General features: G+C 41.0%; 2 protein-coding genes across 7 annotated transcripts in view; both read right to left on the minus strand.

Annotated features, from left to right (window-relative positions):
* The window catches only part of usp15 (ubiquitin specific peptidase 15), a 25913-nt gene extending 19147 nt beyond the window's left edge, over positions 1-6766 (minus strand). For 4 of the 6 annotated variants that reach the window (XR_003214531.1, XM_005451730.4, XM_019347079.2 and 1 more), the window contains exons 1-7: positions 6639-6766; positions 5819-5946; positions 5384-5514; positions 3148-3274; positions 2162-2307; positions 551-612; positions 1-31 (exon numbers count right to left, since the gene is read on the minus strand). The exon at positions 1-31 is cut by the window's left edge and continues 59 nt beyond it. Coding sequence is in view for 5 of the 6 variants with exons in the window: in XM_005451730.4 (XP_005451787.3) it covers positions 1-31; positions 551-612; positions 2162-2307; positions 3148-3274; positions 5384-5514; positions 5819-5946; positions 6639-6727 (714 nt within the window). In the remaining variant the exon portion in view is untranslated. Of the gene's footprint in view, positions 32-550; positions 613-2161; positions 2308-3147; positions 3275-4558; positions 4651-5383; positions 5515-5818; positions 5947-6638 lie in introns of those variants that run through there. The other 2 variants (XM_019347077.2, XM_019347078.2) reach the window with 2 other exon arrangements.
* Positions 6767-8961: 2195 nt separating this feature from the next.
* Positions 8962-17620, minus strand: LOC100701911 (sodium- and chloride-dependent GABA transporter 2). The gene is made up of 15 exons (XM_003445065.5): positions 17456-17620; positions 17120-17308; positions 16297-16431; positions 15347-15487; positions 15159-15246; positions 14937-15069; positions 14696-14830; positions 13884-13987; positions 11851-11975; positions 11622-11734; positions 11362-11499; positions 10349-10451; positions 10108-10208; positions 9806-9976; positions 8962-9724 (listed from the first exon to the last, which is right to left on the minus strand). The coding sequence occupies exons 1-15, from the start codon at positions 17460-17462 to the stop codon at positions 9575-9577; spliced, it is 1833 nt and encodes a 610-aa protein (XP_003445113.1). The 5' UTR covers positions 17463-17620; the 3' UTR covers positions 8962-9574.
* Between the last annotated feature and the right edge of the window lie 615 nt (positions 17621-18235).

Below are 18235 nucleotides of genomic sequence, written 5' to 3' on the forward strand. Positions count from 1 at the left end.
CAAAGCAGAGAGATTGGAAGCACCAGATGACCTTCAAAAGATAAAGAATAGATCATGAATTAGAGTGGAAAATAAGGAGCCGTTTCAGAAAGCTGAGTGCCGATCAAATTAAAATTAAACAGCGATGAAACAAAATAAACGGAGTGATATGTCAGCAACAAAAGGTCGAGCAAAAAAAGAAGGAAACTCAGGCAAAGTCACAAGGGGAGGAAATCTCTGACGATGATGCAGCGCTGCAGTGATGTAGCAGGGAAACTTTAAAACCAATACACTTTTAATTCTGCAGGTTTTCCAGAGTGGAAGATAATGGCAAAATCGATGGGGGAGATCCCCACAGCAGGAAATCTGACACGGTGTCTCATCACATTACTCTTTTTCTTCAAACTGACTACATACAAGTCATCTGCCATTCAATAATACTTTGCTTACGTGTATCTTTTAGTAAAGTGACAGTAGTGTTTGAGTACAAAGTAGGAATCTGATTCCATTACTGTGGTACAACTCATTAAAGCCAAAGAAATGTAAGCCAGGCAGTGTGTCATTCACTCACTTGGGTGCCGTGGAGCCTCGGGGCCATGTGCCATCCTCGTTCTTCTGCTCTATTACCAGAACCTGCGGGAGAAGGCAAGAAAAAAAAGAGGGATCCATCTGCTTCCACTACTTTAGACACACCAAACGTTTGAAATTCTACTCTGTGTCCAAGTGTTATTGGCTTGCTTTATCCAAATTTATCTTCCCAACAAGTCAAAGATCCCCGATTTGATCTCACACAAATCCCTTTAGCGTCATTCGGAGTAAAATTCTTCCTAATGGAATACGTGGAGCTACCCCTGTGGTGAATCCTTGTGACAAAGCATCTGCTGAAAGTAGCTATTATATTTTATATGTGCCAGCTTTAGAATCCATTTGTGGCAGCAGGGTGGAGTACTGGTGTGTATGCTCATGACTATGCAGAAGAAGGCACACCCGCACTTTAGAAAAAGTAAAAGATATTGTAGACAAGGTGTCTCTAAATATGTAGAGAAATGTCACCAGGTTCGTCCCACAGACGGACTCCAACTCTGGCGTCATGGACCCAAGTTGTCAACGGAGGTCCTTGTTTTGTTCTGCAGCGTTGATGAGTTTACTGTAGCAACAAATAAAGCAGTTCTCCACTTGCTGCAGGTTTTAATTCCAAAACAGCAGAACAGTGACTGCTGTTGCCAGATTCAATCCAGTACAAGGGGACTGGAGGGCATTTGGCCACCCAGCACACTAGATTCTTCAGAGTGGGCAGAATGGTCCACCACACCAAAGGGACATGGTAGAAAAGACTTGAAGGAATGGACTTGGTAGACCGAGTTTTCAAAATAACTGGTGACATGATTGCAGATAACATCATTCTTATATAAAAACTGAAATACTTAAGTCTTCAAGCATACTCTTATTATACCCATCCAGCCTCTCCAAGTCATGCCTATCAGTGGGAAACATTGAATACCGTTACTAGGTTAATGTGATTGAAGCAGCAGCAGGTAAGTGGGACAACCCTGTGATGTGCAGCCTGCTGAGTCACTGCAGCCACATGTTTAAATTAATGAATATGTAAAGTCCGCAGTCAGTTTGATGTCAGGTTCTATGCGCAAAAATTCTGAGTAGCTCATGAGCCGGCCTTAAACTAGCTTTACTATAAAGTCTTTAAAGTCAAATCTTAATTTCAGCAGTTCAAGTGATCTGACTTACAGGCCTTTTTCTTGCAACAGCTAGAAAAAGGCTAAACAACACAATCTTGGGGTTTTCCAGTATCTGCAATAGCTGTTTATTTTAATTTTAGATAGGAGGAGCAGAGATAAAAAGAAAAAGAACCACCGCCTACAGATATTTTGATTGATCAACAAAAATAACCTCTTGGATACAGATTCCAAGTAGATCAAGAAAAGACAAGTTTTCTGATATGACCTGAAAAAGTACATCTGCCAAACAATACGAGGGAAACCATTTCTAACTGAAGCTAGAACATCTTTTACTGAGCTCAGGAATGACGGTCTATAGAGCAAGCCATATTCTTACACATCTGACAATTTTCTGAAATATCTTGCCTCTCTTGAGAAAATGAACCCTCCAGAGTTTAAAATTCTTCTCACATAGTGAGAATTTGAGAGAAGAGTGGAAAAGTTCAAACCTGTCCTTGGTAGAGGCCGGCATCTTGGATGGTGCTGTCAGGTTTGTTGAGAGGCTCAAAGGTGTTGCTCATGTACCTGTTCCACAGCCTGGTCTCCTTCTCATCAGGGATGCTGAACAGCTTCCTCATTTCCTTCTCAATCATATCTACAAACATATTAGCAAAAAGATGCAGTTAACACTGTGCTGTTTAAAAAAAAAAAAAAAGAAAAAAAGAAGGCATTACACTCACAGAATAAAGTAAATATTTACTTAAACACAATTACTCAAAAACAACATGAGCAGAGTGTAAAGTTCATGTGTTTGAATGCACGCAGGAGGTGATTCTAATATCTGAAATCCCAAGGGTATATTTAGACCCATGTTGTATATCATTTGTACTTCCAAGAATGTTTTCCTGGCTCAGAATGAGAATTTGTGGGGTGACCATGCACATAAACACAAGTCTGTATTTTTAATCTTCGCACTTTACTGTTATCTAACTCAATAAACAAAAATGTCAATCACGCTTGAGTAAATCATTTTGAAAACACGTAAAATTTATTTTATTTCCATTTTATTTTCTTTAGCTCTGGCTGGGGGGCACAGCCTGCTGAATTATAAACAACAACAGAAACAAAACAACAGTTTTTACTTCATGTTTCAATGCAAGGATACAATAGCTAGTATCCATACACTGGCAAACAATATGGCATTTACTAGTGTGTATCTGTTGTGTCACAACTGCATAATACTTACAAAAAACAAACAACAACAAAACAAAAAAAACACTTAGTTTTATGTACAAGATTTCTTTGTTTTCCCTGCAGCAAAAAGGGGAAATAAATCATCATGTGGCAACAGTAGTTGGAAAAACTATTAATTTAAACACAAATACCACAAACAGTAAATGTATTTATATATAATTAGTGTGAAATGTGAACTGAGATCCTATAACCTTGGAATTCTGCTGAAACCAGTGCTTACTACTGCTTAGGCAGTGCCTACCTATTGTGTCAGCTTTACTGAAGCGTTTGGTGATCACATTGTCCATATTGCTGTCTTCACAGAGCTTCAGCTCGGTCAGGTACACCTCTACCTTGCAGTGCTTCACAAACATACCCTGTTCAACCACCTGCAAAAAGAGGATGATAATCAATTTACTGCTTTAAACCATGATTATCTAATGTTAAATTATTACGCAATGAATGAGGGACACGGCCCTAATTCATGAGTAACCCTTAAGATGGGTGCATACTGTATGATTTTCGGCTGTCCCACACAAAAAGATCAATCAATGTAAAAGAACTGTGTAGATAACTCAGAAATGATTGCCTTAGAGAAGTCTAACGTTTGCACTTACAACGGCCTTGCAAGGAAAAATACCCTGGAACATCAATTTAACTGTGTAAAAATCTCACAATCTGACCGTCCACTAATCAGCAAACAGGAATGTAGCACTACATTACACGACAGACAACAGTAACAAGTCAGGCTGAACAGACAGAAGTAAAACATGAAAAACTAAATGTTTAAGATTCCAACATAGAGGCAAGTTTGGCTGAGTTGTTCCAGCAGAAGCCTTTGACTGTAAGATGTTTGTCCAATTGTTATCATGGCTGAGCTTAGCTTTGACAGAAGTTTAGGCACCCAAAAAGAAACTGTGACACCAACCTGGCAAAAATAATCATGATGCAACTCTTATCTCCTTTTCATCAAATTCCTGCAAGACTGAAAGCAAACTCCTAAGTTTAATGTGCTAGAAAAAGTTTAACAAAATGGATAACAAAGCACACTAAGCTCTGCTGCGCTGGTCTCTACTCATCTGGAGTCCTGATACTTCACAGTCAGAGTGAAGTGCCTAAATTAGCAGCACCTCGTGGAAACAGCTGAGGGGTCCCAGCCTATTTATTTCACCCCTGAGCCCCTCCAACACACAGACACTGACGCTACTAAACTGCAAAAGTCCTTCACACACAGCTTAGATTCTCTCAGCACCACAACCCTCCCCTACTCAAGGCTCTTGGTGGGCTAGTACACCTCAGCGCACCACCCATCTGTCTGTGAGCTCAGTCAACGTCCAACTCACCACCAAGCTCTGACACAGTTTCTCAAATCAAAGCCGAGCCAAAACCATTTAGGCCACCCACGCCGCTTCTCCTATACTGGTTTGCCTCTCCTCACACTCCTTTGAAAAGCTTTCGCGCTGCTTCTCTCAGTGTGACCTCAGCTGGCATTCCTCCGCTTGGAAAACAAGGACGCAGGAGCTCTCCACCATTGTTGGCAATCAAACCACAAGTGGAAAGCGGAAGGAGCCACAGTGTCATACCAATGACTACAATCCTACAGTTCCCCCCAGCATACCCCCCACCCTCAAGTTGACAATATAGAAACAATAGGGTAAAAAGAAGAAGAAAACCTCCTTCATGTTGTGTCTCGCAGATCGCTCCATGTAGCTTTTCAGTCATCCAGAACGTTGCCTGAAAATAGAAACCTTGCAGCTACCCGATACGCCGCATGACATACATGGCAAAAGAGGAGGGTCAATGTAGGGGGGGAGACGAGAGACAGACTGATAGATATGGAGAGGGAAGAGGAAGTGCTTCCAGCAGCCATGATGCCATGACTAGCGAGATTTTAAGAGTTGCTTTGATAGCAAAAGTGCCATCACACAGTATTCAACTGTAATCACAAACATATAGGAATTCTTCATTTTTTTTACTCCAGCAAACCTCACATACTCTTATGCTAATATGGAAATAGATAAGCACACATACTGCGTTTCATTCATAAAAGAAATGAATGAAAGGCAGCTTTATTTTTTTTTTAAATTTCTTTGTGATAAGTAAACACCCAGTCTTTCACTATTATTTCTGAGATTCTGTGTAGTGTACACAGAGTAAATCTGTGTAAATCTACCTGACCAACCAAATTATATCAAAAATGAATGTAATGGTTAACTATTCTTTGCAGTTCTTTTTGTTAAATATCTGTCATCATAGAGCCTTTCACTATCACTGTTCAGCAACAGTGACCCAAGTTCAAGTTTCCTTTTCCAAAAGTGCTGCGTGTCTCATTTTCTCAAACAGCCTTATTAGCACAATGTTCTCCCTTTTACCCCAACACAAGTCACACTGCACATTAAATCTACTGATTCTGTATCTGAGAAAACCATCTGAACTGGCAGCAGAACAACATGTAAAAAAATCCATTCATAATCTTATGCTAATAACTGAACCCTTACCTTGCGAGCGATTGGCTCCTGACCCTCTGTGAGTCCATACCAGCTGACGAGCTTATTCCAGCCTTCTGTTGGGACCAGAATGTAGTCCAGCTCATCAATGAGGTGTTCCTTGATGGCGAGCACATCCCCATCTAGAGGGAGGGATGGTCATTCACATGCAGTTAAACAAGAGAAAGCACGTTCTCTTGTGCACATTCTGTGGGTCAACACTTACACTATTGATAACACACAAAGAACAAGGTGAGCTGGAGAGCTTTCTATGACCCCACTCTAAAGAAAGGCTACTCTCTGGTTAGTAGACAATGTTTTTTGTGTGCGTGTATGTCACTTGTCCATAAAGCTAACCTACCAAAAACTGCTTTCCCATACATTTATCATATACTTTTAGAAGGGATAAAATAGAGATCTAAAGAGATGGACTATTACTGGACTTACCTTTGAGAAGACCAGAGTTATCAACCGGTCCTGGGTAGACATTCTGGTCTCCCATCTGGTATTTGTCCCAGCTGTCAAATCCCACATATTTCTTCCACTGTTTGAACCAGTGACTGTCCACTAGGTACCTGCAGAGAAAGCAATCAAGATTACAACATCTCTACTAAAAGCAAGATGTGAAAGTCAAGAGTTAAATAAAAGGGGTGGTGGGTTGCATTAAAGTATTGGGCTATAAACCAGGTTACCTTGGGGCTACCTTGCAGTGAGTACCCGAAACAAATCTGGTTTTGGGAGGCATACATTACACAGACTGACAGTTGTAACAGTAGCTTTTAGCCGCCGTGTTGAGTTCAAATTGCTACAAGCCTAGCCAGCTGGCTCTGTGATTTTGACAGGTGTTTTTTTCCGACTCCGCCCTGCTGAAGTCGGCGGATGAACCCACTGACAGGCAAACCGCTTGGATCATCGGCAAGCTAGCCAATTAGCTGATAGCCTGATAACTATCTGTATCACTCAAACGGCATGTAGCCTTACACATCCACAGAAAATATGTGACACCGTTTTTTGGAAGTGAAGGATATAAACACCAAAATACAACATTTAAATTTAGTTTAACTGTTTTGAGTCTTAGCGTGAGCTCAACCAGCGCTAGCCTGCCAAGCTGACACATGAAGCTGACAGGCAGCCGTTAGCTAGCTCGGAGCTCACTGTCAACACGGCCCGGCCGTCTGGATTTCACATCCTCCGTGGGGTTGACAGCCTCAGCAGACCCAGCCCAGAGCCACGCAGTGCCCTTGAAAAGATCACAGTCAATTCTTACCAAGTGTCTCCCTTTCTTAGTTGTGTTTTCAACAGTGTCGCGACCTCTCCTCTTTGGGTATCCAGATCAGCCGCTCCTCCTTCCGCCATCTTTCCTTAGACATTCCCCGGTGCATGGTGGGAAAAAAAGCGGCGCGTCATAGAGGCACGTAGAGAGCGACGCCGCTGCTGCAGCCAATCATCACAGGGGAAGCGTGACACCCAGTGGCAAAATTATTCTAGAAAATGTTTCAAAAGTGCTCCATCATTGTGGATGCACGGGTTTACAGCTGAGAAAGAAACTGTGCCTTTAAAAATAAAGACCAGCAATGAGGGGAAACAACACAAGTGACACTTTTTAACACTCCGTGAACACTGTAGAAGAGAAAATCCCAATATAAAGAATCTGAACGTTGAACCATCTATAATATTGCAATTTTGGGAAAAGTACTGTGAAAGCAGAGTTTTATGAACTGCCAGTTACCTCACACTATAACATATCCTACACCTGGAAAAGGAAAACAATTAACAAGTGAATGCAGTTCCTGAAGAAAATGTGGTCTGAATGCTGAAAGCTCAATGATTTGAGTTTTCAAAGCTCTAAAGTAGTTGAATATCTTTAAAATGTACATTAGAAAAGCTGACAAATGACAAAAGAAAAATCTGAATGAATATTGAAAGCTCATATTCTTTCAATGTACAATAATAAAAATAATATGATTGTATCCACGTTTGCATATTTGCACATAGCTGTTTTATTTATTTATATATTTTTCATTTTATTATGAATTAATATTGTTTTGCTGGGCTGTGCCATGTTATGTCTGTGTTTAACTGCCATAACAATAATTTCCTGCAAAGGACTATAAAATAAAGTATCTCTCGAGCTATTGATCAATCTACAAACCTACTCCTGCAATAGCTACTCAGGTGTACCTTGATAACACACTCAACATCGTGACACAGTGGTGCACATGTTCACTGAGACTGGGATTTCTACATGACTGCAAGTCAAATAGTTCCACTGTAATAGAAGATTATGAACTTCTGAAATTTTACCTTTGCCAAATACTGCTCATATAATAATAATAATAACTAAGACAGAAACCAGTCAATATTAATAAAGCAATAACAATATATTTTTTTAAAAACTAACTGTAAACAATAATCCAACTCTGGAAAGTAACTGAAACTAAACGGGTACCTTTAATAGCATACTTTATACAAGCTAAGCACTTGCAAAGTCCGCAGATGTTATACTTTATCACTTTATAGAACATGATTTTATGAAGAAAAAAAAACATATCAGTAAAATCCTGATGTGATTTGTTGGTGATTTGTTCTCCATTTTCATAAAATTGGAGACTTTTGATTGTTACGGACTGATTTTCTTTTTTTAAAGTTACATTTGTAGCAGCAGGTGCATGTTCAAAAGACACAGGAAGCCCAGATGCTCCAGTTTTCCACTAGCACTTGAATGCTGCATGCATTTGTGGATTTGTACAAAGTTAAAGTTGAAGAGTCTCAAAACCCAACATGCACATGTGACATGTCCCTTTGTATCAGCCAAATGTATTCATTTGTATTTATTCATTTTCTAATATAAAGATTGTACACAAGTGTGTGGATTGAAACATACCTTTGGTGTTACTCAACTCCATCAAGTTTTGTTAAACCAGACAACAGACACTAAAAACTTATTATATAATTATATAATTGAAAATAGCATAATTTTCAAAATGAACTTCATGTTGTATTTAGCAGTGACTATTGCTCTCTCTTGCTAGCTATGAAAACCAATGCAGCTGTAAGGCACTTTCACAGTGGCTTCACTTTTTCAGCAGTAACTACATCCTACGTTTATATATAGTCTGTGGTTTAAACCTGACAAAGAGTGGTGTTTTGCTGCAGGTTCCAACTTGAATAACATGTTTTAGAGAAATGAACCCAGCAAGCATTTAGGTGAGCTTTGAAGTAGAAGTTTGCACTCCTTTAGTGCTATTGTCACAAGTGTTCACCTACAAGCACCAACCTGTTTTAAATCCAGTTGTATTACAAGCCAGTGTACACAAGGAATGAGGTACTATAGGTGTAAGCCTGAGTAAGATAATAGTGTGTTTAATCCACCAGAGTTTCCATTTAAATAGCAGGTAAACACAGGCGTTACTGATCACATTAGTTAAAGGTCTGTGCCTAAGCAGAAAAGAACAATGGCTGCTGTGAAAAAGACTATGCGACTCTTTTTTCCCCCCCTTAAAGCTTCCATGCTTAACATCCACATCCCCGAATCTGGATTATTTTTTCAGACTTTAGGAAGTTCCCCTCGGAGAGCAAAGAAAAAATGGTTCAGGACAACTTACAAAGTTTATTTTTCAATCCGCACTTACAACAGTAATGTTTCTTTGTACAGTCATTATACGTTACAGTACAAAAAATGAAACTACAGTTTATATACCATATTAGTCCATATCAGTATTCTGCATTTCCAAGTATTTATTCTGCATCCTATTATGTCTACTGTTAAGCATAATCTCATTTTCCCTAAATACAAAAGGAAAACCTCTGCAGTTATTTATCACAACATAACAATATGATACAAATATGACAAAACAGCCATGCAGTGTTGTCAGATACATAAAGGAGCATTAAGAAGTTGCTCTCTAAGTGTTATGGAACATCCAATGATTCAGCTGTTCCTCCCATGACTTTGCTTTTCTTGGGTTACTTATAAACTTTACCGATGGATTCCCAGACTCAAGAACAAGTTTGTCTAAATTACTTTTGTCCCTGAAAAACTCTCCTTTCCACTCTGAAAGTTCTTAATTCAAATGGCAGGCTACTTTTTTAATTTCTTCTGCCCTATTTTATCACTCAAAAATCGTCATGCCACTACTTTCGCCTGAGTCCACCATGTATGTTATGTATTAAAGTCAGTGGATCCCACAGACCACTGAAGCCTCACAAGTTGGAGTCTGCCTCGGAGACCGGGAAGTAGCCATTTGTAGTCTTGGTGGTGTCTACCTCTGGAGCAAAGATAGCCAGTAACCTCTCCTGCTCCCTCTTGGTTTTAGGTAAGTCGTCAGATGGTCTGATGAGCAACTGGATGCGCTGTGAATGAGCAAACAAAGATTAAAATCGGGAGCACACGAGTTGGGCGCATGTTTTCCACTGACAGGATGATCAGCATACCTCTCTGAGTGTCCCCTGGGTGGTGCTGATCTTATACACCATCCACAGTGGGATGCAGACCATGGAGGAGAGAGCAAGCAGCCAGCCGATCACATATCCCCACCACGGGTACACATACTCATTGTTGTACTTCAGAGGAGTGTATTTAATGAGGGAGAATGCAAAGGTGCCCTGCAGAGACAAGGTAACAGGGTACGGCAATTAGTGAGGATCAAAAACCTGCTTTATTTCCTCTTTTTTTTTTTCGCTAATAGAACATTTATTGTCATTTTGGGAACTTTATCTATTTTACTGAGACTCACAATGCATGTGGCAGGGGAGAAGAACAACCAACAGCACTTGATATACGGTCCTGGCCGGTAACCAATCATATCCTCAATGTTATCGTAAAAGCGATCAGCGCCTGGAAAAACACGATTTAGACACATGTCATCGTGGCACAATGTAACTCCCAGCTGGGTGTCTGCTAGTAACTTGGGTGAACACTCAGAATTACTCGTCAAAGCTTGTGCTGTAATCTTACATGCAGTTCTGTTTGCTTACCATAAACCCACGCAATGCAAACTGTCTCAAAGATGGACATGAAGAGAAGACACATGCCACTGGCTGCGTAGTAATCAAAGAGCTGAAAGACATACATGCCCCCCTAGACAGATAGAAACCAAAGAGGTATAATCATTCAAATATAGTTTACAGTTACAGTTTTAGACAGTTTTTTTCTACTCTTGGCTCCGTATGAAGTCACTGAAAGGAGATATCCCTAATATGGTCATCTTAGGCACATAGCTTTTGCTGCACACACCTGCAAACCCCCTTTGTTTTTGTCTTTTTACGAGGGGCAGCCAATCAGAAGAAAGCTGGTTTAAAGGGTTTAAGGTTAGGATGGCTTATTGCAAAACTATTCTAATAAGGTCCAAAAATAAAAACTGAGACCTGGAAATGGGCATAATAGGTCTCCTTTAACTAAAAATGAATGGTAGCTTGAAAACTGTACAGTAAAATATTGTTATTATACTATAATACTGTTATTATACAAAGACCTTGAAACCTTGAAGCCCCAAAGTTGACTATTTCAGCCCTCATCCTAAAATTGGGAGCATTGCATAACAATGCTTGTCACTTACCTGAGAAGGGTCGCACAAAACCATTGACGCGCTTGTACTTACAAACTGAGGACTTGTTGACACCTCTACAGAGCATTCATGCTTCCAGCTGTGCAGAGGTGAAACCACGTCAACTACGTTGGATTCTAGTAAGAGTTTATTTAATCAGAACAAAGCATCCCTCCACCCCAGCAACAGCCCGATTTGTTGAGAGTATGTGTGCGTATGAAGGCAATAGCTTTAACGTCACATGATCAAGCAAACTGCTGCTAAAGGCATTCATTCCTGTTAGGAAACAAGGGATGACACCACAGCTTTTAAAAATGAATGATTTAAAGACACTCGTATGAAATCATTTACTACACACTGCAGGCCCATTTTACTTCTGTACTTGTTGATCTTTGTTGAGCTGTGTGAATCTGTGTGTTTATAATTCAAGAGTATGACCCCTACCTCCATAAGCATGACGAGGCCCATGAGGAAGGAGACCAGGACCACGGCTAACAGGAAGAGCTCCCGGCGGTACTTTCGACGGAACACGGCTGGGTACATGTCGACGATGGCCGTCACAAGGCTCTCCACGCACACAAACTGATGTAGGAGAGGGGAAAAAGTCATTAATAGGAATGCAATCATCATTAAAGCAATCATGAAAAAGAAAAACCATCAAAATGGTGGAGCGTGTTATCTGAAAATAGTGCACAGCTTTGTACCTGACTGTCCAGCCCTAGAAAAACAATCATGATGAAGAAGAGGGCCGCCCACAAGGGAGACAAGGGCATCATGGACACAGCACGAGGGTAAGCTATGAATGCCAGGCCAGGGCCTGTGCAGAGACAAAAGCAAACAACTTAAACTGAACAAACACAAACCAGCCTAAGTATGAAAAGAAATTAGTGTCACCATGGGATTACTGCTACTTTGCTTGATATCAGGTCTCACCAGATTCTGCCACTTCAGAAATGGGAACATTTTGCTCATAAGACATGAAACCCAGGATGGAGAAGATCGCAAAGCCTGCCACGAAGCTGGTGCCACTGTTCAGAAAGCACAGCGCCATGCAGTCTCTGCAACAATATGTTAAGTGTCGTTTTACGGTGCAATTAAGCATCAGATTCAGAAAGGCTATTATAAAGTAAGAGGTGATGGTAAATGGTAAAATGGCCTGTATTTGTATAGCGCTTTACTTAGTCCCTAAGGACTCCAAAGCGCTTTACACGTTCAGTCATCCACCCATTCACACATACATTCACACACTGGTGATGGCAAGCTACATTGTAGCCACAGCCACCCTGGGGCGCACTGACAGAGGCGAGGCTGCCGGACACTGGCGCCACCGGGCCCTCTGACCACCACCAGTAGGCAACGGGTGAAGTGTCTTGCCCAAGGACACAACGACTGAGACTGTCCGAGCCGGGGCTCAAACCGGCAACCTTCCGATTACAAGACGAACTGCCAACTCTTGAGCTGCAATCGCTCACATCGTGGTGATGATGATGATGCTTGAGTTAGTGATTTTAATCGAGTCTACCCACCTTGGCGACCCCTTGTGAATAAGGGAGCAGCTTCTTCTTCTAAATATTAAGAATTACTTCAAATCTAATCTTAAAAAGAAACTTTAGACTATTTAAAGGCAAAATTCACTCTAAAATTTTTATTATTTTATTATTATATCAATCTTTTGATGAGGTCTGCTATGGTACTTGACTTATCTATTCTGGTGGCAGGGTCCGGGGCTGTAAAACTTTGTGCAGGGAATGTGATATGATTTGAGCCAGCCATGCTCCCTTCTGTCCGATGACAGTGATAGTGAGGTGAGTTGTTGGGGATATCTTGAACTTTTCCGTTAGTAAGCACTGCTGTTTTTGCCACTGTGAGCTGCTGTTAGCCTCTGTTAGCCAGCATGAGTAAAACTTTCTTTGAAGTGAATCTAACATTGTATAAAATAGAAAATAAAATTAAAAAATACTATGTGAAAATGTAATCAAAGTGTTTATTAGAGGCAAAGTGCGATTTTGAGGATGCTGGAACCTAGCATTAGCGGGCATGATGTTAGCTTACAACTAGCTGTTTTTGCTGTTTAGTTGGCTTGTTGTCAGCTGTCTGGAGATAAGAGGGTCACATGTTTAAGCTGCTGACAATAAGTAATTGAGGAAATATCAAGAATAAATATGCATGTTTATACATGTTTTTGTTTGTTAGAGCCCTGACTGCAGAGGAGGAAAAGGATGATTTGTGAATGAGAGCAAGGAGAGACCGTAATGCTGGAGATGATGAACATATACATGTACAAATCTTAAATTGTCATATATAGTTTGAAAGAGCTATTTGGCATGCTGTGTATGTGGCTGTTTTCTAGCCACCTACATAAAATGTGATTTGGATAAACAGAAGTGAATATCTCAGCTATTTAAGTTGACAGGGAAATATGGTGGCTTCCACCAAACAGGGCTCCTATGTGTTTTTAATGGATTAATGAGGATGCCTTCATTTTTGGAAGATATAATAAGACACTTGTCTATCTTTATTTTTGAGTACAACAGTATTTTTTCTACGGAATAAACTCAAAAAATATTTACTTTAGCTTTAAAAATGCCACATAACATGGAAAGTTATTTATCAGTTTCACATGGGAACTTACTTTTTTCACTGCAGATGGAAGTGTGCAACAACTTCAGTGTAGCGGTAATGTTTGCTAGCTGTACAATGTTTTGTTTGGCAAATGTATACAGCAGAAAGAAATTAGTTTGTATGTGAAATGGCTCAAACGGTGTTTGAGCGCAACAAAAGTAGGTAATTTTATCGTATTCATAACTTAGACATCTCTAAAACTGGGCAACTCGCACTAAAACAATCTAAAAACAAACAAATGTCAAAAATGAGCAACTTATTGGCTTAAATAATCTTGAGAAATGACTTGAATCTATGTAAGCGTGTAATTGAATAAGCACATGGATACTGCATTGTGTACATACCTATAGCAGTTATTATTATATTTATTGTAACTGCCCAGAGCCGTCAGCGACCCCAGACAGATGGCATAGGAGAAGAAGATCTGAGTGCCAGCATCCATCCACACCTAACACAGGAGAGATATGAATATAGAGATATAGAGATTTCAAGTGCAGTGCTGTGCGACCAGGAGGATTCATGTGCTACATCTTTCCATAGACATTCAGCCATCACTGACTAACGCTGGTGGGCAAAAGTGAAATGTCTGTTACTGGATTTGCTCTAGCTGAACATTTATTAACCATGCTTCCATAAATAGCAAACTGAGATGATATTGCACTATTTCAACATGTGATGTAAAACTAACACTTGTCGTGCAACTGTTTTGAAACACCATTGGGCAGTTATTTGGGGAGTTATTTTGGATTTGGTCTGTAAATCTGAAAAAACACAATTAAAAAGTTTGCTTACTTTGCCCCAAAATAAGCTAGATTCTTGTAGAAATCCTTCTTCTCCCATACATTTTAGTCAAAGATTCTTTTGGTAACTTAAAAAGCCACTTCAAAAGGTCTTGTTCCATAAAAAGGGGGAAAAGCCTGATTTTTCTGTCTGCTTTCAGCTCAGTCCTGGTAGATCTTTTGTTTACAGTCCCAGTGGTGTTTTGACCTTGCGTTTAATCCCCGCGGTCCCTGTCTCTTTCATGGAGAGCAGATGGACCCAGCAGAAACAAGTTTCCCCCCAACCGAGAGCCATGGGGTACCTGCTCTTGGTTCACATCACTCTTTGAAAATTTTGTGACTGGTCTAAGGGAGTTTTGTGCAAATGATCTTCATACCTGTGGATCTGCCAATCGCCCCAAATCAGGGTAAAGGTAGAACTGGATGCCGATTCCAGCGCCAGGAAGGGTGAGTCCTCTGATCAACAGCACAATGAGCATCACGTAGGGGAAGGTCGCAGTGAAGTAGACCACCTATATCGACACACGCATATGTGCAAACAGGAAACATGCCAAAATAATCACCACATAACATCCATCACGTACCCCAGAGCTGCCTCTGAGTCCCCCTCTCACCCACCTTTCCTGTGGATTTCACCCCCTTCCAGATGCAGAAGTAGCACATGACCCAGGCGATGAACAGACACAGGGCCAGGTCCCCATTGAGCGAGCCCATTTGGTCAATGCCTGGGGAAATCCTTAGTGCTCTTCTCCTGTTGAAACGGGAAAAAAACACATCAGTGACAAATCATCTAAATCATTCAGTCACTATCTGCTTTTCATCAAGGGTGCGATAACTCACTCCCAGAACTCAATGACAGGAGAGGTGGTGTTCGGGTTGATCATTTGGTCAGTTGAGGTGTTTCTCCTCTGAAACTCCACACAGTTTTCTGTAGGGGAAAAACCACATAATTTTTTTTTATCATTGCACTATAAGAAGGGGAAAAATACATTCTAAGAGGAAACATTCAAGAAGCTTTGTTGTGTTACCTGTATTCCACGTATTGTTGCAGGAAGACCAAGGCAGGTCCCAAGAGAAGGAGAAAGACAGATAGAAAATCCCCCAAGCCAGAACGATGATGTAATAGAAGTTCAGCAGAGTCACTATCACTTGGGTGCCATAGCCAAGACCTGCACAAATGATATTTAAATATATGTAACAATATTCACCTTTATAATTAGTATATTCTGAATATCAAAAAATATGTATGCTTGGGGCTGATGTTGATCTTCCAAAACACCACAGTGAGAATAATAATGGAGATGAAGAAGAGAGATCACCCGCTTAAATTTGAGACTGAATTTATAATCCTTCTTTTTCACGTACAAAGTCGTGAAAGATCAGACACCATCATATCATAAAAACCTCATAGTCCCATATTATCCCAGTAAAGCATGCTGGTTTGGACTGGAGGCTTACTTGTGATTGGTAGAGTTTCAGGGTTCAGGAAGCAGATATCCTCTCTACTTTTAAGATTAGGCTTAAAACTTTCCTCTTTGATGAAGCTTATATTGTACTTAGGGCTGGATCAGGTGACCCTCAAACATCTATTAGCTATGCCGTTGTAGGCTCAGGCTGCTGGGGGACTTCCTGTGATTCGCTGACAATTTTCATTTTCAGTCCCTATGAAGCTATTTTTTCCAGATTGCTCTCTTCTGTGTCAAAATCTAAGAATGTATGTCTCTTTTCTCTTCTTATCACATCCCAGCTGTCTGCAACAGCAGACAGTTGCTCCTCCCTGAACCTGGTTCTGCTGAAAGGGAGTTCTTCTTCCTCACAATCACCAAGTGCTTTCTTATAGGAGGTTTGTGCATCAGTGGGGGTTGTCTCTCTCTAATACTGGCAGGTCTTTACTTTACAATACAACGTGCCTTCAGGAGATTCCTATTCTGATACGGCACTATATAGATAAAACCGAATTTACCTGAATCCTCCTTACCTTCAAACAAAGGACTGATTTTCCTCCAGCAGGTAATGCCTCCCTCACTGGTGTACTGGCCCAGTGCTACCTCCAGGAGGAAGACGGGAACACCACAAGTAAACAGGAAGATCAGGTAAGGGATGAGGAATGCACCTGAGTTGAAAATGAGCAAATGATTAAGGGTTAGAGTTTATACTTTCAGCTGGGGTAACTCTGTTCAAATGCGATGTATTTCTACTGTCTGCACCTTCAAGAAATATTGAATGTGATTTGGAACAAAGTACAAAAAAAAGGAAAGGAGACCACATAAAATCACGAAAGCCCGCAGAGAGGCCGAGGGCATGTGGCTTGTTCAAGTTTTCTGCTTCTCTGCAGAAACAGCTGCTGTGAGCGAGGAGCAACAACAGCTGTCTGACCCCACTCATTCCCGAACTCTGACCCCGCCACCCCATGGAGGGCGAGAGAGAGAGAAGGGGGTATCTAATTTAGCAGTCATACAAGCATAACATGCAGCCAATGAAGGAAGAGCTGTTTTTCCAAACAGATTTTCAGAAACTTTGAATGCACCTGTCTTTACTTCTTTCATCAAATCAATTTAAGTATAAATTTTACCTTTGAATAAAGTCTGCAACTCGTAATAACAAGTTTTGTCTCTCATTAAGTCCATTAGTGAACAGAGATCAATTTCAGAATGTGATCAATTTCAGAATAATACTAAGATCTTCAGGTGTTTGCTTAACATACCTTTTGTACAAATTAGTGACGTGCATGAATTAGTTGATGGAAAACTGCAATGAGGAGCACTCTTCATCTTCTCTACTTAGCTCATCTTCCTACTCACCTCCCCCGTTCTTGTAGCACAGATAAGGGAACCGCCACATGTTGCCCAGGCCGATGATGGAGCCGGCGACTGACAGAACGAACTCCAGCTTATTGCTCCACTGACCCCTCTCCTCCATCTTCACTTCAGAGGGTGGCAAGTCACTGGCATGGCTGGTGTAATTGGGGAGGCTGGCGTTGACAGAGTCTCCTGTACAACAGATGTACACGAGGATCGTAGCAGGCCATGGAAACTTGATGGCTGATAACAATATCGCCTGAATTGGAAGCCGATGTCTCTGCACACCAAACTGTTCCGGCTGTAGAGCGCACCAAGTTCAAATATATGTGCACTTACCTTTCATTGTGGTGCCACTTTGTTAGCAGTGTGGAACTCTTGTGACGAGCTTGAAGCTGAATCTGGAGGTTTCAGTTAGACTGGGGCCAAGGTTTGACTATTTAACGTGGCTGGACAGAGAGGTGGGGTTTTGTAATGCTAAACCAAGGCCAGCCTCCACTCTTTCCCTGCATGTGGTCCCTTCTGAGCAAAGTACATCATCCACCATGTCTCTACTGTTAAAATAAGGTGCAATGTAATAGTCCAGGGGGATGACATTTGACCTGTCAGCCTTAACTCATGTTCTTGTTGCAATGCACTTTGGCTACATAGGAAAAAAGAAACAAATATACATGTTTGTTTACATCAACAGATGCATTCTCAAAGTCAAACTACTTGATGGAAGAAGGTTTTCCACAAATATGGTGCTAAGGTCTGAAAGAAATCCATGTGTTGCTATATAGCAGATAGACCGTTGTTTTTCCTTTCATCTATGTTTAGCAATTTGGTCAAAAAGTCTTCTCAGTGGATGGGTCTGAAGACACAACATACAGCAGGTGGTGGAAGATGTGGCTGCATAACAAAACAAAAGTTATGTAATTCTTTGAGTATCCTCGCAGCCCACCGTGGTTGCCCTTTCTTTCTCTCTGATAGAGGTGCCTCACTCAGACGGATGCCAAAAGCAGATGAGGTCAGTTCACACTGGATCTGACCTGTCTGAGTCAGGAGTAGACATCAGCACAACCACCACCCCCACCCTTGCCATAACCCTGTACTCCCCCAACAGACCTGCGTACAGGT

This window comes from Oreochromis niloticus, linkage group LG17, assembly GCF_001858045.2.
Source record: "Oreochromis niloticus isolate F11D_XX linkage group LG17, O_niloticus_UMD_NMBU, whole genome shotgun sequence".
Taxonomy (NCBI): Eukaryota; Metazoa; Chordata; class Actinopteri; order Cichliformes; family Cichlidae; genus Oreochromis; species Oreochromis niloticus.

Bases quoted from the DNA above. Each gene is read 5' to 3' on its own strand.
- LOC100701911 (XM_003445065.5), bottom strand. The intron at 11,976-13,883 runs GTATGTACACAA...ATATTGTTGCAG, and splicing joins TATAATAATAACTGCTATAG to AGACTGCATGGCGCTGTGCT. The intron at 10,452-11,361 runs GTAGGGGTCATA...CTATCTGTCTAG, and splicing joins GCCTCGTCATGCTTATGGAG to GGGGGCATGTATGTCTTTCA.